This window comes from Clarias gariepinus, chromosome 5 (assembly GCF_024256425.1).
Source record: "Clarias gariepinus isolate MV-2021 ecotype Netherlands chromosome 5, CGAR_prim_01v2, whole genome shotgun sequence".
NCBI classification, from domain to species: domain Eukaryota; kingdom Metazoa; phylum Chordata; class Actinopteri; order Siluriformes; family Clariidae; genus Clarias; species Clarias gariepinus.
In genome coordinates, this window is record NC_071104.1 from 259,986 (window position 1) to 282,500 (window position 22,515).

The 22,515-nt window shown below is 42.3% G+C and overlaps 4 protein-coding genes across 5 annotated transcripts in view; 2 read left to right on the forward strand and 2 right to left on the reverse strand.

Annotated features, from left to right (window-relative positions):
* Positions 1–1,388: 1,388 nt before the first annotated feature.
* Positions 1,389–2,709, reverse strand: LOC128524558 (probable tubulin polyglutamylase TTLL9). The gene has a single exon (XM_053497186.1). It carries the CDS (start codon positions 2,707–2,709, stop codon positions 1,411–1,413), a length of 1,299 nt encoding a protein of 432 aa, XP_053353161.1. The 3' UTR covers positions 1,389–1,410.
* A 5,895-nt stretch (positions 2,710–8,604) lies between these two features.
* Positions 8,605–11,471, forward strand: LOC128523963 (radial spoke head protein 3 homolog). Its single transcript, XM_053496207.1, has one exon. It carries the CDS (start codon positions 8,605–8,607, stop codon positions 9,580–9,582), a length of 978 nt encoding a protein of 325 aa, XP_053352182.1. The 3' UTR covers positions 9,583–11,471.
* A 2,550-nt stretch (positions 11,472–14,021) lies between these two features.
* On the forward strand, positions 14,022–19,625 carry pdcl3 (phosducin-like 3). The gene is made up of 7 exons (XM_053495762.1): positions 14,022–14,088; positions 14,233–14,314; positions 15,718–15,835; positions 15,942–16,032; positions 18,143–18,286; positions 18,774–18,982; positions 19,073–19,625. Exons 2-7 carry the CDS (start codon positions 14,309–14,311, stop codon positions 19,216–19,218), a joined length of 714 nt encoding a protein of 237 aa, XP_053351737.1. The 5' UTR covers positions 14,022–14,088; positions 14,233–14,308; the 3' UTR covers positions 19,219–19,625.
* Positions 19,626–19,713: 88 nt separating this feature from the next.
* Positions 19,714–22,515, reverse strand: part of nms (neuromedin S) — a 6,149-nt gene continuing 3,347 nt past the window's right edge. Inside the window, exons 3-8 of one of the 2 annotated variants that reach the window (XM_053495763.1) lie at positions 21,392–21,445; positions 21,255–21,281; positions 21,100–21,153; positions 20,953–21,027; positions 19,943–19,987; positions 19,714–19,853 (exon numbers count right to left, since the gene is read on the reverse strand). In XM_053495763.1, the coding sequence (XP_053351738.1) occupies positions 19,973–19,987; positions 20,953–21,027; positions 21,100–21,153; positions 21,255–21,281; positions 21,392–21,445 (225 nt within the window). In that variant the 3' untranslated portion in view covers positions 19,714–19,853; positions 19,943–19,972. The remainder of the gene's footprint in view (positions 19,854–19,942; positions 19,988–20,952; positions 21,028–21,099; positions 21,154–21,254; positions 21,282–21,391; positions 21,446–22,515) is intronic. The other variant, XM_053495764.1, reaches the window with a different exon arrangement.

The following is a 22,515-nucleotide window of genomic DNA, read 5'->3' on the forward strand; positions in this document are numbered from 1 at the left end:
AGGAAACATTCGGTATTATATATGTCATTTCATTTATTCCAATGTGTATGCTGATGTTTCTGTATTTTTGTTAAAGATTTATCAGGCAGTACTAGTCTGGCATTTATAGTTTCCAGTGCGGTAACAAAGTTGCTTTTTGATCCTTCAGGAGCTGAACAGAAGGGAAGATCAATATCGTTCTACGCTTTTTGTTGCTTTGAGGCATTTTGCGATGATCCCTAAATCATCTGTTTTAAACATGTATAATTTAAGGCGGATGGAGCTTAAAGACAATGTGGAGAGGAAATATATCTGGGTATCTTATTTGCGGGTTTATTTATGCCTATGTTGCGTTTGGATTGATGGTGGGGATGGGGGGGGCAGAGAAGAGACCCGTGTGTGTTTTGGGTCTTAAACCGCTGGCAGCAGACAGCACGAGACCCAACAAAGTAGGAAGTCACTTAGAGACAACACACCCCAGTCACGTTAATAAGCCACTCGACTTCTTTGAAAGAAAGCTCTAGATAAGTGTTGAAGTAAGCCTGTTATAACAATATTTGATCTGTATTTTATTTTTAACTCTGTGTTATTTGATCTTATTGGTTTAGAAATTGATATTTCAATAAATAGTACACTTGGCTGATTTCGTTATCATTTTGTTGACAAGTGGGGCTTAAAAATTTGCCCACTGCCTTAAGTGGGGAACGACAGAAAATGTTTGAGAACCACTGGTCTAACCTGAGGAAACATGTCGTGGTTAGTGCATTAGTAGGATGTTTGTGGCTGTTTCACTGAATGTTGCAATGTTAGCATACAGAATTATTATAATAAAAAAAAAATAATAATTTGACATTACTACTGACACAGTTACTCAGTACGTGAGTTGTCTTTTCTCCCCCCTGCTGATGGCATGTAATTAGTGACCCGTGAGCCAGTGTAAAGATCTGTCCAGTGACGGAAACTTGAAAAAAACTTTGTAAGTCGCTCTGGATAAGAGAGTCGGCCAAATGCCTAAATGTAAATGTAAATAACTACTATTTTACTCTTACTTGAGTAGTATTTTTTGAAGTACAGCTACTGTACGTAAGTACATTTTTTGGCTACACTACCCACCTCTGTTTACTTCACACACAACACGGCACTTTAGTTTAGTAATTCTCATGTAAAGGTCGAGAAGCCCAAGGAGAGAATTCATGAGATCTGTTTATTTTACACAGAAAACTGTTAAAGCCACCAATTACTTCACAATCGAAGAATTGTCTGATCTCATCAAACGGAGCAGCACGAGCGTGCTAATTCAAATAATGTTAGCTAACAAACGCTAATAAATGAATGAGGACACATTAAACCCACCACATTTCTTCTGTCTGTGCTCTTCTTCTTCTTCTTCTTTCATTTGTTTGTTTTACTGTATCTAAACCCTTTTTTTTTTTATATTTTTTTCTGTCCTGAAAGTGGCTTTAAGATCTTCTGCAGCTGTTTCTTCCGATCGTTCACACAGCCAAGATGTGTATTAGCCATCTGGTAGCCATTTCCCAGAGGCTCCAAGCTCACGTCTTCCCTGTAGACTGGGCCATCATTCCACATGAGGTCAAATCCACCAACCCGTTTCTCCCGACCAGTGAGACAACCTTCCATGTCCACGACGTGCAGCGTGTCCTCCAGCAGGCTATACTTTAGGTGGTAGTCCTCTGGGCTGGTGGCGTTGAGAGAGGGAGAAGCATTCACCTCAAGCAGCCACGGCTTAAAGTCTTTGTCGAGCAGAATATCATATCCGTACAACTCAAAACAGTGCTTGTCATTGATCATGACTTTCTGCACACTCTGTAAACTTCGGATAAAGATGTTGTCAATGTCTTTAAAAAGAGACTCCACCACCTCTCGGCCATGCTTCGCAGTCAGGTAACGACGCAGCTGCTGCATCTGCCACTTGCAGCCCTTCTCAGGATCATAGTCCGGGGCTGTTTTCTGTACTGCCACATTGGTGAGATGGACATACTGATCATCAATGCTGCTAAGGGAGAACCTGGTGGTGGAGAATCTGGCGAATCCATCTCTATATAGCCATGCCTTGAGTGGGAAAAATGAAGTTACAAGCACGTAGACCCTCAGGTCAAATTTTCTGCCATTTATGAGATAGGGGTTCTCAATGTAACGCTGGGCAACATGGCTCTCGACCTGAGCTTCATCTCTCTGTTCCTCAGAGCGCATTCTGTCCTTTTTCCATTCCATGATATCCTTTAGTTTCCGAAAAAGAAAAATTCCCTTCCCTTGAGAACGAGCCACTGGCTTCATAATCCAGATGTTGCCTGGACTTCTCTTAAACTCCTCGACAAACAGGTGGTACTCACTGGGCAGCTCGAACGTCCGTGGAAAGAAATCACATTTCGATGCCTCCAGGTGACCCTCTTCACGCTCCAGTTTTTTTCTGTATCGCTTTAAGTTCTTCACCATCAGGTTCTTGCGTGTCAGCTCGTAGTGGTTGCGGAAGTGAGAAATTCGAACATGCTCCTCCATGTAAGCGTTGTCAAAGTTCTCTCTGAGACACCCCACATCACACCAGTTGAAATCCCATTCTCCATCCTCCCTGACCTCGACCCAGCCTGGTCTCTGTCGAAGAACATCCAGGATGGTGTTGGTCAGGCTGCACCTGAAACGCACACAGCTCCTGGACTCGCCCTCTCTCCTCTTATGGTAACCCCTGTACCCCGGAGCCCTGTTTTTCGCCATATGACGCTTTTAAAAATAGAGAGTTCATAAACTTATACAAGGTCTGCCTTTTTTTATGTTGTGTCACTGATGATGTCACAATGACGAGCTGACGCAGTCATCATAGTAACAAGAGCCGTTGCATGCACATCAGGCAGCAGATTTTAGAGCTGTAAAGTGTGTCTGTGGTTTCTGACTTCGTGTGTACATGCAGGACGTTCTGTCACAGGCGTGTCACTGCCGTTCCTTCTAATTTAACAAAAGGCAGCACTGATTATAAAGGCGCACAACATCATCATTAGCTTTTATGTAACATATGTCAGGCTGAGCTCATAGCTACTGAAACCCGGATTAGACAGCGATGCGTCCACAGTGACGGCACTTCGACAGGCAGAAGAAAGGACTGCTGAAACATGGAAGCAGCGTGAGGAGCGAGTTGATCGAACTCCATTTGCAAGTAATAGTAGCGTCTTTATCTAACAATAAAAGTGTTGAATTGTGTCTCAGTCATTACTCAGTACTAACCTGTGAGCAGAGGTGGGTGGTAACGACTTACATTTACTCCGTTACATTTACTTGAATAACTTTTTTTTTGTACTTCTGTGGGTTGTTTTACTGCACCATACTTTTTACTTTTACTTGATTAGATTTGTGAAGAAGAAGCGCTAGTCTCACTCCGCTACATTATAATAATAATAATAATAATAATAATAATTTTTATTTTTATAGCGCCTTTCCAGAGCTCAAGGACACTTTACAATGAGTAGAAAAACAGTCAACAAACAGACAAAAAAAAACATGCAGAGGACAGGTGGATTCAGGTGTAACATTCGGAAAACAAGTGAGTTTTGAGTAAAGATTTAAATATGGAGATGTTGTTAACAGAACGGAGAGAGTGTTGTAGAGAGTTTCAAAGTTTGGGAGCGATAACACTGAATGATCTGCCGCCTATTGAAGAGAGGCGGGACCGAGGGACAACAAAAAAAACAGAATCGGATTAACGTAGTGAACGAGTGGGAATGTAGGGGGCAAGCAGATTAAAAAGATAAGTGTTTATTCTACACATGCAGTCGTAGATCTACCACATGACTGTTTCACCAATCAGACACAGCAACATTAATCACATGTAGTCACATGACTACACACAAACCAGCAGCATAGTGGGGGGTGGCGAGGGATCTTTGGCCAGCATCCCTGGCATCATATACAAGGCATGTTTTACTTACAAAAAATACTTCTCTATCTGCCAAAACAGACACTCACTTCAGCATATAAAAACTCTACTTCTAACCTGAGGACACATGTCGCGGTTAGTTTAGCTGTTTCATTGAATGTTGCATTCATTATCATAATTATAAATTAATGTACAGTGGAACCTCAGATTGTGAGTAACCAGTTTGCGAGCGTTTCACAAGATGAGCAAAATTTTAAGAAATTATGTCTTGATAAACGGGCAGGTCTTGATTTAATTCAAATTTCAATTTCAAATTTTATTTGCTACATACACAATCGTACACAGTATGATATGCAGTGAAATGCTTATACGACCGCTCGTGACCTTAAAATCTAAATTATCAATATAAATAAAATTAAATTAGGGAATGGAATAAAGAATAAAATATATATAAAAACTGCAAAGAAAAAGAACAATATATAAAATATGGGATATCAAAAAAATATTTTAAAAACCTAGCTGTACAAAATATACACAATTATGCCTGTACAAATATGCAAAATATGGAAAATGTGCAAAAGTGTGCAAAATGAAAAGGATATGTTTGAAAAGAATCCAAAATGTATGAAAAAATAAAATGAAATAAAGGATAAATGTCCAGAGTGAGTTCAAATGTGCATGAATATACAAATGTATAATGTCTATAAATGGACTATAATGTCAGGTGTGAGAAATGTCCATAAAGTGCAGTGTCCAAAAGGATGTTTTTAGGCCTGTGGTGTGATTGTGGTTGAGAGACCTTATCGCCTGCGGGAAGAAGCTCCTCCTCAGTCTCTCTGTGTTGGTCTTCAGGGAGCAGAATCAGTTTCCTGGCCTCAACAGAGAGAACAGTCCATTGTTGGGATGGCTGAGGTCCTTCACGACCTTCCTGGCCTTGGTCCAGCACCGCCTGCTGTAGATTGAGTGCAGGTCAGGGCCAGTCTTCTGCTTTGTACTGAAGTCCACTATTAACACATTTGCCTTGCTGATGTTCAGAAGAAGATTGTTCCTCTGGCACCAGTTCTCCAGATTTTCAATCTCCTCCAGGTAGGTCGTTTTGTCGTTGTCAGAGATCAGGTCCGACATAACAGTGTCGTCAGCAATTTAGAATTTAAGTATATATTTAATATATTATAAGTACATTACAGCTATTTTTACTGTGTTACAAATACATGATTAATACACTACGAGTATATTCTTATTGCAGCAGTAGCTGTTATACTTCTGTACAATTACAAATACTAAAAAAAGGACACTTTGTGGTTAATACAAATAAACTTTTTTATATCATACAGTACACACAACCTTCTATATTACAGTATTGCAAATGTATTACCAGTAGACTAAAGGTGTTACTTTACAGGTGATAATTTACAAATGCTGAATGTATTTTCTACACTATAACATGTTTTTGAAACACATTACATTAGTACAGTAATTATGAGGGAGATTTTATTCATGAGTTCAACAGATTTAATTTGCAAAAGGTTAAAAAAAAAGCACTTCTATAGTTTATTTGTATTCAACAAAAGTCAGGTTGTCTCACAAACACACAAACTAAAATATAAACTAGTGTCTGGACACAGATAGACATCAGTATTAGAGTATACGGGTACAGTATCAGTTTAAACCTGGTGCGTGGACACAGACAGACGTCAGTATTAGAGTATACAGGTACAGTATTAGTTTAAACCCGGTGCGTGGACACGGACAGACATCAGTATTAGAGTATACAGGTACAGTATTAGTTTAAACCTGGTGTCTGGACACAGACAGACATCAGTATTAGAGTATACAGGTACAGTATTAGTTTAAACCTGGTGTGTGGACACAGATAGACATCAGTATTAGAGTATACAGGTACAGTATTAGTTTAAACCTGGTGTGTGGACACAGATAGACATCAGTATTAGAGTATACAGGTACAGTATTAGTTTAAACCTGGTGTGTGGACACAGACAGACGTCAGTATTAGAGTATACAGGTACAGTATCAGTTTAAACCTGGTGTGTGTGCACAGACAGACGTCAGTATTAGAGTATACAGGTACAGTATTAGTTTAAACCTGGTGTGTGTGCACAGACAGACGTCAGTATTAGAGTATACAGGTACAGTATTAGTTTAAACCTGGTGTGTGTGCACAGATAGACATCAGTATTAGAGTATACAGGTACAGTATTAGTTTAAACCCGGTGTGTGGACACAGACAGACGTCAGTATTAGAGTATACAGGTACAGTATTAGTTTAAACCTGGTGTGTGGACACAGACAGACATCAGTATTAGAGTATACAGGTACAGTATTAGTTTAAACCTGGTGCGTGGACACGGACAGACGTCAGTATTAGAGTATACAGGTACAGTATCAGTTTAAACCTGGTGCGTGGACACGGACAGACGTCAGTATTAGAGTATACAGGTACAGTATTAGTTTAAACCTGGTGTGTGGACACAGACAGACATTAGTATTAGAGTATACAGGTACAGTATCAGTTTAAACCTGGTGCGTGGACACGGACAGACGTCAGTATTAGAGTGTACAGGTACAGTAAGAGTTTAAACCTGGTGTGTGGACACAGACAGACATCAGTATTAGAGTGTACAGGTACAGTATTAGTTTAAACCTGATGTGTGGACACAGACAGACGTCAGTATTAGAGTATACAGGTACAGTAAGAGTTTAAACCTGGTGTGTGGACACAGACAGACATCAGTGTTAGAGTATACAGGTACAGTATTAGTTTAAACCTGGTGTGTGGACACAGACAGACATCAGTATTATAGTGTACAGGTACAGTATTAGTTTAAACCTGGTGTGTGGACACAGACAGACATCAGTATTAGAGTATACAGGTACAGTATTAGTTTAAACCCAGTGCGTGGACACGGACAGACGTCAGTATTAGAGTGTACAGGTACAGTATTAGTTTAAACCTGGTGTGTGGACACAGACAGACGTCAGTATTAGAGTATACAGGTACAGTATTAGTTTAAACCTGGTGTGTGGACACAGACAGACGTCAGTATTAGAGTATACAGGTACAGTATTAGTTTAAACCCGGTGCGTGGACACAGACAGACGTCAGTATTAGAGTATACAGGTACAGTATTAGTTTAAACCCGGTGCGTGGACACAGACAGACGTCAGTATTAGAGTATACAGGTACAGTATTAGTTTAAACCCGGTGCGTGGACACAGACAGACGTCAGTATTAGAGTATACAGGTACAGTATTAGTTTAAACCCGGTGCGTGGACACAGACGGACATCAGTATTAGAGTATAGAGGTACAGTATTAGAGTATACAGGTACAGTATTAGTTTAAACCTGGTGCGTGGACACAGACAGACATCAGTATTAGAGTATACAGGTACAGTATTAGAGAGCTACGGAGCCATTATACCACAAGCAAAGTACATAAGATTTAGCAACAACAAAGAGAAGTTGCACTAAATATAAACATTAATAAGTGCATATGAATAAATACATTTAAATTCAACTGATAATATACTGGAACTCCCGTATATTTAAATTTTTATTTTTATGTATACTTTCTGTACATTTGTACAATGATTATTTTTTAGCATACTGATGTGGCCATTAAGACTGCGCGTGTTTTCCTGCGAGATGCCACAATTTAGCGCGTGGCGTGCCGCGACTTGCCACAAGCAACATTCGGGGATTTAAATAAATGTGTTGTGTTTCACTGAATATCCGCCAGATGGCGCATGGAGGGACTTTATCTAAAAGCCAGACCAAGTACTGTACAACGAAGAGTTGTGTAATTTAGCCTAAAACAATATTGTTTCCAATGCTGAAGCAAACATAAATTTTTTCATGACCAAATTTGTGCTTTAAAAGTTTCTTATATACTTTATGTAATGTTTTAACAGGGACAAAACAATGAAAGACATGGCAATGTCTCGGTTTAAATGGTCTTGACATTAATTTAATTTCCTGATAGTAGGCTATCTGATAGTCTTATTATTATCATATTAAGTAAATATTATTTTATGAACCCGAAGTGCTTCTAGCTTTTTTATAATAATAATCATAATGTTTTTATGCTGTTTGTGTCCAGCATTGAATAATTATTACATCCATTATTTAACAGCGGCAGGAAATAATAGCTGGAATGTGATGTGATTGTGAATTCATGACTGAAATAAAGCTGTTCGTCTTTTGTAAAGTACTTTCACTTTATAAAAGGCAGCGTTTTGATCGAGAGGCTAATAATCGCGTGTTGTCTTCAACATAAAGAAGTTAGTTCTACTTTAAAAAGTAGAGTTTTACCTAAAATATGTTTTTATTAAATAATATTTATGAATTGATATTATTTTATGTGACTCATTGGAACAATCATATCAAATAGATTCTACTGTTAAACCCATTATAAAAATAATGATATAATAATGCATTTGCTTACTGAGGCTATAAAGCTACATGTTTCTTCATGTTTATTGCATACACACACACACACACACACACACACACACTTTTTGATGCACATGCAGCTCTTCTCGTTACTATGGTGACCATGCCATTGTGACGTCATAGAAGACACAACTGGAAATAGAAGAGCAGTGTGTTTACAGGAGCCGACATTACTCACGGTTTAGGATTCTTCGTTTTGTATATTTTCCATTCAGAATCTGTTAGAGCATTTCAGTGTTATATTTTTTCAGTGTATAACAGGTAACTAGAATGGCTTCGATGTTGCAGTCTAAGCGAGGGCTTGCGAAGGGCTCCTACACGCTCCACAGGTGTCCACATGTCGCTGCCATGAGGGAACATAATGGTCGACCTGTCTATGGAAACATCATGCATGATCGGCGTGTGATTAGAGGCAACACCTATGCACAGCACATTCCTCCGCTCCCACCTCTACCTGATCAGGCCAAGATCGAACGGCAACAAGAGGCACTGCGGCGAGCCATGGCGAGAAAGAGGGCAAGAGACAGGTTACGGAGCAGAAGTCCACCTCCGCAGGAGGGCAGGAAGCACGTACAGGTCCAGACTGAGGTATACCTGGAGGAGCTGATGGATCATATCGAGGGCTCCAGTGTGCAATGCCAGACAGACACATGTCTAGACAAGCCAGACACGCCTTTATTTATACCTGTCAAATCTGGCAAAGATGCATCGACACAGATAGAGCTAGGAGAGCTGTTCGACTTTGACATGGAGGTGCAGCCAGTGCTGGAGGTGTTGGTGGGAAAGACCATGGAGCAGGCTTTACTGGAAGTACTGGAGGAGGAGGAGCTCGCTGCGTTAAGGGCTCAACAGCGAGCTTTCCAGGAGCTGCGTAATGCTGAACTGGCCGAAGTTCAACGACTGGAGGAGGAGGAGAGGCGCCGCAGCGAGGAGAAAGCTCGCAGGATTGAGCAGCAAAGGTTGGCCTTGGAGAAGGAAAGGGAAACAGCAGAGAAAATCACCGCTAGAACTTTCTCACAACATTATCTGGCTGACCTGCTTCCCTCTGTCTTTGCAAATCTGAGAGATCGTGGATACTTCTATAATCCGGTGGTAAAAGATATAGAGACTGGATTCCTTCCCAGGCTGATGGAAGAAGTGGAAAATAGTCTTGAAAAGCGCAAAGTCGCACAAACGGTGCTTGACACACTCATTCAAGACGTGACCAGCCACAGACAGGAGACCTTTCCGAGTGGCAGCTGCCAGTGATGGGTTCTTCACTTGGCAGAATCTCACTGAACTCTCAGATATTATGATGAAATATGATAAAATTATTTGTTAAAATATAAAGTCCTACTATATTAATCAGGTACTTTATTACAAAAAAAGAAGAACAGAGAGTCAGAGTTTTATTGTTTACATGAACTTTAATACTTTAATACTACTAAATGGATGTTGGATCAACTTTAGAGAAGGAATGTGACATATAATACACTTAATTCACTGATGGATGTTCTGCTGTGACCCCTGCTGATACTAAGGGTAAGCTTCACTCTCTCTCAATAACCTAGCAATAAACTTAAAATATCTTCCCAGCAACCTCCCAATAACTTCCCAGTAACCTTCTAATAAACTTTCCAGTAACCTCTCAATAACTTCCCAGTAACCTTCTAATAATCTTCCAGTAACCTCTCAATAACTTCCCAGTAACCTTCTAATAATCTTCCAGTAACCTCTCAATAACTTCCCAGTAACCTTCTAATAATCTTCCAGTAACCTCTCAATAACTTCCCAGTAACCTTCTAATAATCTTCCAGTAACCTCTCAATAACCGCCCAATAATTCTATCTTGGAATCTACAGTTGTTAAGAGATTCCTTCATGAAATGTGTGGACTTTCCCATTGCATGTTGGTCCAATGCCCCAGAAAACCAGCATTTTCCAGAATTTAACGATGGTCCTGATCATTTTAAATATATACTGAATGTAAACTTCTGACTCAATTTGAACATGTAGAAATAAATTAAACACAAAATGTTGGGTTATAGAAGGCAATGGAAACCAGTGCTCAGCCAGATGATGATATCTCCAACCTGAAATTGGATTTTGAACTTTATCTTATGCTGTGTATGATGTTGAGATAGAGCTCAGTGAGGCAGAGAAGAAGTGTAGTGAAGGTCAGTGAGAAACCCTTGTGTTCTGCAGCTCCTTTAGAAACAATGTGAGAACTCGATGTGAACCCTATGTATCACTGTTTTAGTTGTGTGTATTTGTTTCTGCACAAGTGTTCAAGGTTCATGTGTTTTGTATCTTCATTATAACCAAATTCAGGAGGTACAGCACTCAGTGATATGATACAGCGAACTGCCTGAGACTACACATGTCTAAATTAAAATACATAAAGTGCACAATATAGTACAATTACTACTATCACACTGGTAGCCAGCGCCGAGCACCGACAGCGGCTGCATGCCATCCAGCAACTGAGTAAAGGGGATCGCTACACAGATGGACGTGTGCCGCACCGCGCTCCCAGCACAGCACAGGGTGGAATTTTAATGGGAGGCTGACAGGCAGACCGATCGAGCACTCAGTCCAATCAGAGTTACATTCTCTAGCTAAAAGGAGTCCTGATAGCTCTGGTAGCTTTGTCCTGGGTCTTGAGAGTGTTCTCCTCTGCCTGGAGAGTTCTGTACTGCCTGAGCCATGGTCAGCCCTGCCTCGGGCAGGTACAGCACCCATTCCACCTAGCGTGTCCTCTAGCACCAAGGATGTGCTGAGGTTTCTACCAGCTGGATCTGGGGGAGTCATACTCGCTCTGTCGTCCATGAATGAGGACTTCACGCTTACTCCACCACCTACTGCCCAGATTTGAGGCTTTCAAACGCCAGCTTTGCGCCAAGGTCTGTCCACGTGCCAAAAACCCTATGAAATATTTTGAGGAGTCGTGGACCACCAGTGGCACTGCGGAGTAGCGGCTTTTGGAGAAGTTATGTCAGAGATTAACCCTGGAGGGCGCTCTGTGCCCATGGACTGTGGGTTTTGTGTTTGTGTTTTGTGTGACTTTGAGACTTATATATTGACATAAACAATTATCATGCATGTTACAAAGAAACAGTATATTCTTATTATTTCACACCATGTTTACCTCGTTAATGCGCCTTAAATTGTAAACAATGTAGCTTTTTTTTTTTTTTTTTTTTAGCTTAACCCATTTTTCATTGTGATTTTTGCTTGTTGCTTAATTGGTGTATAATCTCTGTACTGACTGCTGTAATGACATGATTTTCATTTGGGATTAATAAAGTACTCAATCTATCTAAAGTTTCTCTCTCCATCCCATATTTATGCCCATTTCGACCACAGCCACCATGCCAGATCCCCACCCTGTCCCAATACCTAGGGTACCTAGTTTTTAAATGAAGGTTTTTATGAACTACATAGCCCAAAGTGAAAGCTAGACATCATGAAAAGATCCAAAGACATTCAAAAACAAATGAGAACCAGGGACTATCTGACCATTTTGATTCATGCACACTCACATTCCATACAAACTTAAATAATTCTTTTGATTGTGTAAAGCTGCTTTCCGACAATGACAATTGTTAAAATCGCTATACAAATAAAATGGAATTAAATAGAAAGAAAATAATTGAGATCTACAGTATCAGTCTGGAAAAGGGTATAAAGCTATTTCTAAAGCTTTAGGCCTGCTGCAAATGACAATGAGAGCTATTATCTACAAATGGCAAAAACATGGAACAGTGGAGAACCTTCCCAGGAGTGGCCGGTCGACCAAAATTAACCCAAGAGCGCAGAGAGAACTCATCCAAGAGGTCACAAAAGACCCCACAGCAACATCCAAAGAACTGCAGGCCTTACTTGCCTCAGTTAAGGTGAGTGTTCATGACTCTACTATAAGAAAGAGACTGGGGCAAAAATGGTTCGCATAGCAGAGTTTCAAGAAGAAAACCACAGCTGAGCAAAAAGAACATAAAGGCTCGTCTTAGTTTTGCCAGAAAACATCTTGATGATCCCCAAGACTTTAGGGAAGCACTTTTGACGAGACAAAAGTTTAACTTTTTGTGAAGTTAAACTATGTTTGGTGTAAAAGTAACAGTGCATTTCAGAAAAAGAACATCATATGAACAGTAAAATATGGTGGCGGTAGTGTGATGGTTTGGGGCTGCTTCAGGACCTGGAAGCCATGCCGTGATAAATGGACCCATGAATTCTGCTTTGTACGAAAAATATTGTGGCGTGGGTGGGGTTTGAGTAACAACCGTCATGCTTTGCGGGAGGGATTGTTATGTGTTCACCGTGTTGGGGAAAGGTGTTTGGGGTAGTGGCTTCGGCCAGGTTGTGTGTGTGTGTTAGATGTCTGTTTTAGTGACTGTGGAATGTGCTGTTTTGTGTTGGTGCTCAATAAAGTCCTCCCAGCCATTTGCGTTGGGCAGCCAGGAAGCTCACTCGTCTCTCCACCATTCTTTACGGCGATAAAAACGCTACAATATCCTGAAGGAGAATGTCCAGCCATCTTAAGCTGAAGCGAACTTGGGTTCTGCAGCAGGATAATGATACAACGCATCAGCAGGTCCACTTCTGAATGGCTGAAGAAAAACAAAATGAAGACTTTGGCGCGTCCTAGTCATTGTAGTTGTTGCTGCTAAGGGTGGCCCAACCAGTTATTAGGTTTAGGGGGCAAAAACTTCTATATATATAAAAGGCGTCAGGACCTTGGGGATGGGGCTTTAGACCACTTGTCCATCCCGTCACTGTTGAAAGCTGGTCATCCTGTTTTTTCAGCTGTTTACAGAAACACTCCCAGGTTGCTGATCTGACACAGTGCTCAGTTTTCCGATCTGTGGAGAAAGATTCATTAATGTTGGCTTCATCCAATGCCTTGTCAGTGATGTTAAACCTGGGCATGGTGGATAACGTACGCCCATAAACTCTTAAACATGGTGTGTTAAAGCACTTTCAGACCCTTTTATTAGATTATTGATTAAATATTTATATATTATTATTTTATTTACTATTTCAGACCCTTGCGATAGGTTGATATGCCAGTGGAAAAGTGCTCTCTGAAACATTTGGTGTCTGAGAGACCTGTAGATCTGGATTTGCCCCTGCAGTCTGTGTGTGTCAGGTGTGTGTCAGGATGATGAGGACACTGCGTGAGGTTCGGATTACGGCACCGTGCTCATTTAGAGGACTCGTCTGGGAGCCTGCATTTAAATCCTGCTTATAAACATGAAAAATAAAATCAAATATTAATAAAGAGACTGGTGTCTGGTCACGTGTTCAGTAGAATCCCCCCCCCTTTCTCTCTCTCTCTCTCTCTCTATATATATATATATATATATATATATATTAACATCAGTTAGTGTTAGAATCAGATTTAAAAACTCCAACAGTAACATAAGTTATCTTTGAGAAGTTATTTTACATTAACTGGAGGGAATCATTACTACTGTTAGATAACTGTGTACCTCACTGCAGAATAAAGAATTAAACACTGTTTTATATTTATAAGATTATAAGGGGAGAGCACATGTCACATCATTGGGTAATCTACTTCCGGTATGGGCGATGACGTCACTCCTAGCGCCATTCATGACCTTATTTGTCCGTACTGAGCTCCCTGTGAGTGACAGCGCGCGCTGCAGGGGTAACAGCTGGTCCCACTCCTTATATGGTCATAGCGGAGGCCAGTTCCGTCAGTATTATCGGCTCGTGCAGAAACAGCATCCGTTCTCGTGCACTGAGGTCAGAGGTCAGTCTAACAGCCTGCGGATGTGTTTAGATTATAGATTATTATATTATATTATTATATTATTATATTCTCGGTGTTGTTTATGTGATACTGAGTGACTAGAGGAAGTGTGTGTGTGTGTGTGTGTGTGTGTGTGTTTCCCAGTCGGACTGAGTTCAGCGGCGCTCCTCCTCTTCCTGTGTTAGCATTAGCATTAGCACCGGAGCTCCGCCGTGACGCCATGCAGGTGTGTGTGTGTGTGTTTATTTATACACTTATTTTACACACATTTATAATTATATAAACATTATAATTGTCTTTGATTCTGTAAAGCTGCTTTACGACAACGAGCATCGTTAAAAGTGTGTGTGTGAGAGAGAGAGAGTGTGTGTGTGTGTGTGTGTGTGTGAGTGAGAGACTCATTCATGAGAAACCAGGTTTGTTTTGAACAGCCGGTGATTAATATATTTATGTTTATTTATTTTATTCTAATTCTATAGTTCATCTATATCAGCTGTTTAAATGTTACATTTGTAAAACACACACACACACACACACACACACACACCAGTGTTAGTACACGTCACTGACGATTAAAGAGTTTGTAGAAATATTTAAAAAATTTAAGCTAAAATAATCTGATCTGATCTTTAATGTAATCAGTGTTATTATTATTATTATTATTATTATGATTATTATTATTATTTGAGGTTGAAGCCCACGTCCATGTCTGTGTGTCTCTCTGTACAGCAGAACTCTCTGTCTAACTTATTAATACAAAGAAATCCCATTCTGTAAGGTTGAGTATCTTACGCCTTGTTTACACTAAGTTGTCCTTCTTTGGTGCTCAGACAAATACACTCCCTGTTCGGTAATCGGAGAGTGAATCACAGATGAGAAATGGAAAAAGTAGATCAAAGGATAAAGATGAAGTTTTGTCTTAAAACCACTCCAGCGTGTTAAAATTCACTTATACCACTTCAGCGCTGTTATTTCAGCCAAAGTGAAAATATGAACTAATCCCAGTCAAAATATTCACTTTATCTTTTCTAATTAATATCTATTGGTGCAGGTGTTTGTTTACATTGAGACAGTAGCGCATTAGTAGATTATTTTACAGTAGATTATTAAATCCCACACATAACTGTTCATAACATCACTTTTACTCCACGTTTAGATTCACTGATGGTGCAGATTAAACTTCAGGTAGATACTGAAGTTTTGTTTTATGAGAGTCCTGACCAATGAGAAGTGTACTGTGTGTGCTGAGGACAGGCTAAGAGATAGAGACACACACACACACACCACTGCGTCTCAGTCTGATCTGTAATAATTCTCTTCTGTACACTTCACGCTGATTCTCAACAATACAGAACACACGGCGTCCCGTATTGGTCTAATACTGAACAGGGCTTTTAGTTCCATACTGGATGCTCCTGTGTTTTACAGAACAGTTAGCAACCCTCTCACACACACACACACACACACACACACACACACACACACACACACACAGTCCTCTGTCCCACTGTAATGATGAGACTTGTATTAACACATTGAAGTGTTTAATTACGATGAGTGTGTGTGTGGAGAGTCGTGCTGTCAGACAGTCTGAACTTTAACCCCTGCCCTGTACACACTCACCTCCAGAACCCAAATGAGGACACGGAGTGGAACGACATCCTGAGGAGGAAGGGCATCCTGCCCCCTAAAGAGCCCGTGCAGGAGGAGGAAGAGGAGGAGGCGGGCCTTCATCAGCACTCTGTCGGTGAGACTAACAGCAAAAACTCTCAACTCTACACCATAACTCACTTTATTATTGTTATTATTAAAGTCCAGTGTTGGACGTGATGATGAGACTCTGTGTCCTTCAGTGAAGACGTATGAGGACATGACGCTGGAGGAGCTGGAGGACAACGAGGACGAGTTCGGAGAGGAGGACGAGATCGCCATCGAGATGTACAGGTGTGAAGGGTTAACACGCTTTATACTGAATATATATTAATACGTCTGCAGGGACTCGACCAGAACACGGAGTCTCACCTCAGTGAGTCAGTCGATCCACAGACCATATAAACACCATTTTACAGAATAGTACTCATCACTTCTCATCTCCTCATCAATGCTTCAGTTTTTGTAAATATTCATACATTTATGATAATATTCACACACAATGATGTGTTTTAAAGAGACCGTGTTCTGTTCTCACACAGGAGGTGGCGAGCTGATCTGTGTGTGTTTCGCATCATCACAGTCGTATTAGATTACGTGCACGTGTGATCACTTTAGATTAGATTGTAATTAGAGTTTAGTGTCAATAAAAACTTTAACTTTTTCAGCATTTCAGTTTTATTTTCAAGTGAGTGTCCAGAGCGCCATCTAGTGACGGACTGACAGTAAATCAGTATATACAGTAACACACATCCAGGGGTTGAACAATGAAACTGAAGCGCCTGGTTTTAGACCACAGTAATTCATTCGTATGGTGTAGAGCCTCCTTTTGCAGCCAATACAGCATCAGTTCGTCTTGGGGATGACGGATACAAGTCCTGCTCAGGGGCCAGATGGATTTTAAGCCATTCTTCTTGCAGAATAGTGACCAAGTCCCTCTGTGATACTGGTGGAGGAAAACAGTACCTGACTCGCTCCTCCAAAACACCCCAAAGTGGATCTATAATATTTAGCTCTGGTGACTGAGCAGGCCATGGGAGATGTTCAACTTCACTTCCATGTTCATCAAACCACTCAGTCACCAGTCCTGCTGTGTGTATTTGTGCATTATCATCCTGATACACAGCACCGCCTTCAGGATACAATGTTTAAACCATTGGGTGCACATGGTCCTCCAGAATGGTTCGGTGGTCCGTGACAGTGACACAACAATCTAGCACAAGTATTGGGCCTCGGGAATGTCATGATGTTGCAGCCCAAACCATCACTGATCCACTCCCATGCTTCACTCTGGGCATGTAACAGTCTGGGTGGTACTGTACGCTTCTTTGGGGCTTCTCCACACCGTCCCTCCCCTGGATGTGGGAAAGACGGTGAAGGTGAGACTCATCAGAGGACAATACATGTTTCACATTGTCCACAGTCCAAGATTTTCTCTGCTGGCACCATTGAAACCGACGTTAGACATTGGCACGAGTGCCCAAAGGTTTGACTACAGCAGCCCGGCCGTGTACACTGACCCTGTGGAGCTCCGGACCAACGGTTCTGGTGGAAACAGGAGAGTTGAGGTGCACATTTAATTCTGCGGTGAGTTGGGCAGCCGTGGTTTTATGTTTTAGCACCCGGACATCTCTCTCAGACAGCTTCCTCCTGCGTCCACAGTTCCTCCGGTTGGATGTGTTCGTCTGACGTTACCCTGGATACCGTGGCTCATGATACATCACAAAGACTCGATGTCTTGGTCACAGACGCGCCAGAGAGACGCACACCAACAATGTGTCCTCTTTTAAACTCTGATACGTCACCCATAATGTGTGCATTGCAATATTTTAAACAAAACTGTGCTGTTACTCTGATAATTAAACCTTCACACTCTGATCTTACTGGTGGAATGTGAGGCAGTGAAGATCAGACACCAGGATGGTCACATTTAGCCATGAAACTTTAAACAGTAAACAAAGTGTGACTCTCGGGGAGTGTGTGTGCCGTATCGTGTGTGTAACAGGTTCACAGGCAGTGTTTGAACACAATTAAGCATTTTGAAGGTCAGGATTTCCAAATCGATCGTCACCAGTTTAATATGAGTTTCAGTCTCAGGTCTGTTTTATTCTCTCCAGTCGAATTAATCCTGAACGTCAGGAAGGAAATGAATTGGCAGCTGCAGCATATAATTAATATAAATGTTCAGTATAAATATTCCTCTTTCGAGAGTCTCAGACAGACACCTGTCAATCAAGCATATGATTAGAATATTAGGCCACACCTACCTCATATTTTTGCTCTGCCTTCTGTTTAATTTTAAAGAAAAGGAAAAAATCAGATTGTCAGTGTGGTGTGAGGCTTTAAGGTGTGTGTGTGTGTGTGTGTGTGTGTGTGTGTGTGTGTGTGTGTGATCACTCCTCAGGCAGAAGAGACTTGCTGAGTGGAAAGCCAAGCAGCTGAAGAACGTTTTCGGTGAAGTGAAGGAGATCTCAGGACAAGACTACATTCAGGAAGTGAACAAGGCCGGGGACGGAATCTGGGTGGTGCTGCACCTCTACAAGCAAGGGTGTGTGTGTGTGTGTGTGTGTGTGTCTACTAATGATGGGAAGTTTGGATCATTTTAGTGAGTCGGTTCTTTGAATCTCGTACATCAAAATGAACGAATCTTTTTTTGAGTCATTCGGTAAATTTCATTCTTTTGATCAGAACTGAAATAAAATGTTAGATTGTCAGTAAACAGACCAACATGTCCACACACACACACACACACACACACAGGTTGTGATGATTTGCGCATGTGGCCCAGTAGAAAATAAACACATCACTCTCCGAGACGACTCGTTCTTCTGAGTCACGTTAAAGATTCGTTCAGAAACGACCATCACTAGTGTGTGTGTGTGTGTGTGCGCGATAGAGAGAGCCTTTGTAGCTGCATTAAGACCTGTAATAGTTTAGTCAGTAGTATGCGGGCTGTCCCGGTTTGACTCGAACGGCCCTCGTACGTGATGTTTATTTCCTGGAGGTGAATTAACAGTTAAATGTAATTTTCCCAGCATCCCCCTCTGCACGCTGATCAATCAGCACTTGTCCTCGCTGGCACGGAAGTTTCCGGACACCAAGTTCCTGAAGTCGATCTCCACGACGTGCATCGCCAACTACCCCGACAGGAACCTGCCCACCATCTTCGTCTACCACCAGGGGGAGATGAAGGCGCAGTTCATAGGGCCGCTCGTCTTCGGGGGAATGAACCTCAAGTGTGACGGTGTGTGTGTGTGTGTGTGTACGTGTGTGTACGTGTGTGTGTGTGTGTGTGGTTCAATCGCTCCTCCTCTAACACCCTTCTGTTCCTCAGAGCTGGAATGGCGTTTGTCCGAATCCGGCGCCGTTAAGACGGACCTGGAGGAGAACCCGAGGAAACAGATCCAGGACCAGCTCATCTCATCGATCCGCTGCTCGGCGCCGAGTCGTAAGGACAGTGACGATTCTGAAGACGACTGACTCCGCCCCTGACTATGATTTATGGACCACATTCGGACTCTTTCAGTTCTCACAGACCCGCGATTTATTTCAGGTTTAAACGGTTAAAGTGTCCGTGTGTTCCTGTAGCGTCTCTAACACACACAGTCAGAACTCCAGCTGTGTGTGTGTGTGTGTGTGTTTAAATTGCCCCTGATCTCCCCCTCCCTCTCTCTAATCCCCCAGCCCACCCCGGCCGCGCGGCTCTGAGACGCCGGTGTCCGTGTGCTCATTACTAACAGGACGGGAACTCACTGTATATAATAATGTTTGTGGTCATAAAGGACTGTGGTGATGTGACGCCCTCTAGTGGTGATGACGAAGAACTTCAGTAACACAACATCTGGATTTTAAAGCCATTTTATAATCAATAAATCTGATGTTATTTACACCGTAGTGTGTGTTTATGGTTTACGATTGTAGACTGTACACTTATATTACCAGAGTTTATTAGGATTTGTTTAAAAAGAGACAAAACAGGGACACGTGCCTTCACTGTGACATGAGTGCAGAGGAAGAGAGAAATCAAACGCACACGTGAGAGGCTTTATTTACACAACAGGAGGTGATGTTACAGTCCACATGGCGTTAGGATCCGACTGGACGTCCCGTCTCATCTGTGTAAGGGAACAGAAAAGTCACAGGTTTACTCTCCATCTTATTAGTGATATTATTTGTCTATAACCTGGTGTTGAGTCACACCCACCTGCAGAGACTCCGTCAGAGCGACCGCGCCTCATCCTCTGTGTCTCTAAGAGAAAGACAAGGTGAATTAGACAGGCTGGACAGGAGACGGCGTTCACTCCTCATCACTACAGGTAACGGCTCCACGACAGGACCTCATGCTCACGTCACACGTGTGTGTGGAAATCAAACCCACAGCCATGCTCCTCTCATCACCTCGTCATGTTCACACAACCTTATAAAAACTCCACCAGGGGGAGTACCCTCACCCCGCATCACTGAGGGCGGAGCTGTGCCGGGGGGTCAGCAGATAACCGTCAGCCAACAATCTTTTACTAACGTCTGTCGCTAATAACACAAATCTTTTGTACCCAGTGAGCGCGAGTGTCGTTAGCCTGCAGCGTCGTTCATCAGAATCAAATCACTGCTGATATTCTGAGTTCCATCACCCTGCCCTAAACTGGTTCATATTTAATATCTTACGAGTCGACTCGAGTGTGTAAACCTGTGAAGAGCTAAAAAATAAATTTAAATTGTGTCCTGTACTGAGAAACGTGTTCGTGTTACACGCGCTCTCATTAACTCTGTATCGAACAAAACTATGGTTAAGGATCTGGTAACGAGGTCATGGGGTCCGCACTGGTATTGTTAGCTTTTGATGGATACCAGCCCCGCCCAGCCCTGCCCCGCCCCACTCAGACCTCACGGTTACTACACCGCCCCCTGCAGGTCACACCCATGTTACTGCAGTCACATGGTGTCGATGTCTGAGGATGTTTTAGTGTAAAGTCTCCCCGATTTTAGTGTTTGTTTGTTCTTCAGTTGATTTGGTTCCTAGTTGATGGTTTAGTGGCTTTTGATTGCTGGCGTCACAGACAGTAGAGAAAGTGCAGTTGGAGGAATAAGGGTTAGGGGACAGGTGACGTGTAGTCTGACTGATCCTCGCTCTCACACGGCTCTGTTCATCAAACTTAAAGAGCGTCTGATCTGCTTTAACAAAATGTACAAAGTGGAAAATAAAAAGCAGCTTACAGACAAAACCTGCTGTTTCTTCCTCCGCAGGGTGAACTTGGGCGAGAGACGCATCAAGGGGTGGACCGAGTGAGACTAGAAATAAAGTGCACTAGTTAGTGTGAGCAGAAGAACCTTGTGTGTGGGTTAGATTAGACGTTACGTTACCTCTCTCTCCACGGTGCCGACGGAGTTCTGAGCCTTCGAGTAGTGAAACAGGAACTAAAGAAGAGGAGCGTCAGTGTGAAGGTAAAACCCCAAACTCTTAATGACAAGAGACACGAGGGACACACGAGGGACACACGAGGGACACTTAAACTCACCCGCTTAAAGACGTTCTGAATCTGCTCCTGAGGCACACACACACAGTCTTATTAATATCAGGGTTCTAATTATCAGGATATCACTCTCTCTCTCTCTCTCTCTCTCTCACACACACACCCACAGGTTTTGTCCCCACCTTGTCCTGGTGTCCCCACACGAGGTCACACAGCGAGCTCTGTACAGCTGAACCCTGAAGGAAGAGAACGATCACATGACGTCTCAGTGCTGCAGGACGCTACTGTAACCTAACGTGTGTGTAAGGAGTCTCCAGTGTCAGTGTTCTGGAACAACGTAATACAACCTGAATAATAACTGGAGCTCACCTGTTTCACACACACACACACACACACACACACACACTACATCTAAATATGTCGTTTTATTTTTAATCCCATTAAAATAATCTAAGAAAACATTTTTTTGGACACAGAAACGTCAAATAAACTACTAGAGGGAAGAAACCGAGGGAGGAGAAGCAGAGGAAGACGTAGAAGACACTGGATCGATGAACCTTTAGGCTGGAGTGACAGTGCAGAAGAACAGCACTGAACGGGGTACAGGGGCGACTCGCGACCTCTGACCTTTAGGGTGTGGGGTGCTGAACCTCCTGCACCTCCTGTCTCTCCGGATGTTCACTCCAGAGGGGCTCAGACGTCATTTACTTCCTGAATGTTCAGACTCTCACACTCAGTGTGAAGAATAGGGGCGGAGTTACAGAGTGCAGCGTACGAGAGTGAACCAACAGTGTGTGTGTGTGTATTAGTTTAGGATACGCGCAGCACCTTCATGCTCCTGTCCCTGTCCTCCCCTTGTGACAGTGAGTGTGTGTGTGTGTGTGTTAGATGATGTGTGGTGATGGATGTTAGGTGATGAAGCTCAGGACAGAAGTGAGGATTTAAAAAGTCAGGTGTGTCTTATAATTAACGCGGCTGTCAGGAGGACACGCGACATCCTGGCATGTGATCATGAGAGAGAGAGATCATTATAGCGTGAGTCATATGTGTGTGTGTGTGTGTGTGTGAGAGAGAGACTCAGATGGAGTTTTAATATCCAATTTAAGTTTGAGTTTGGAGGTGTTGATTAATTTTCTCTAACGAGAGCGAGTGTTATCATTTCCACACCCCTCATGCACCGGCTCTCACACACTCCTGTAATAATCCACAGCTGACCTGAACGGATTGGAACCGAGATGCTGATTTGGTTCTGCATTAAGATGTGAATGTAAGGAGTCTCCAGTGCGAGTGTGTGTAAGGGTCAGAG

Bases quoted from the DNA above. Each gene is read 5' to 3' on its own strand.
- LOC128524558 (XM_053497186.1), bottom strand. From the start codon at position 2,709: ATGGCGAAAAACAGGGCTCCGGGGTACAGGGGTTACCATAAGAGGAGA.
- LOC128523963 (XM_053496207.1), top strand. From the start codon at position 8,605: ATGGCTTCGATGTTGCAGTCTAAGCGAGGGCTTGCGAAGGGCTCCTAC.
- pdcl3 (XM_053495762.1), top strand. The intron at 18,287-18,773 runs GTGTGTGTGTGT...TAATTTTCCCAG, and splicing joins CTGCACCTCTACAAGCAAGG to CATCCCCCTCTGCACGCTGA. The intron at 18,983-19,072 runs GTGTGTGTGTGT...TCTGTTCCTCAG, and splicing joins AATGAACCTCAAGTGTGACG to AGCTGGAATGGCGTTTGTCC.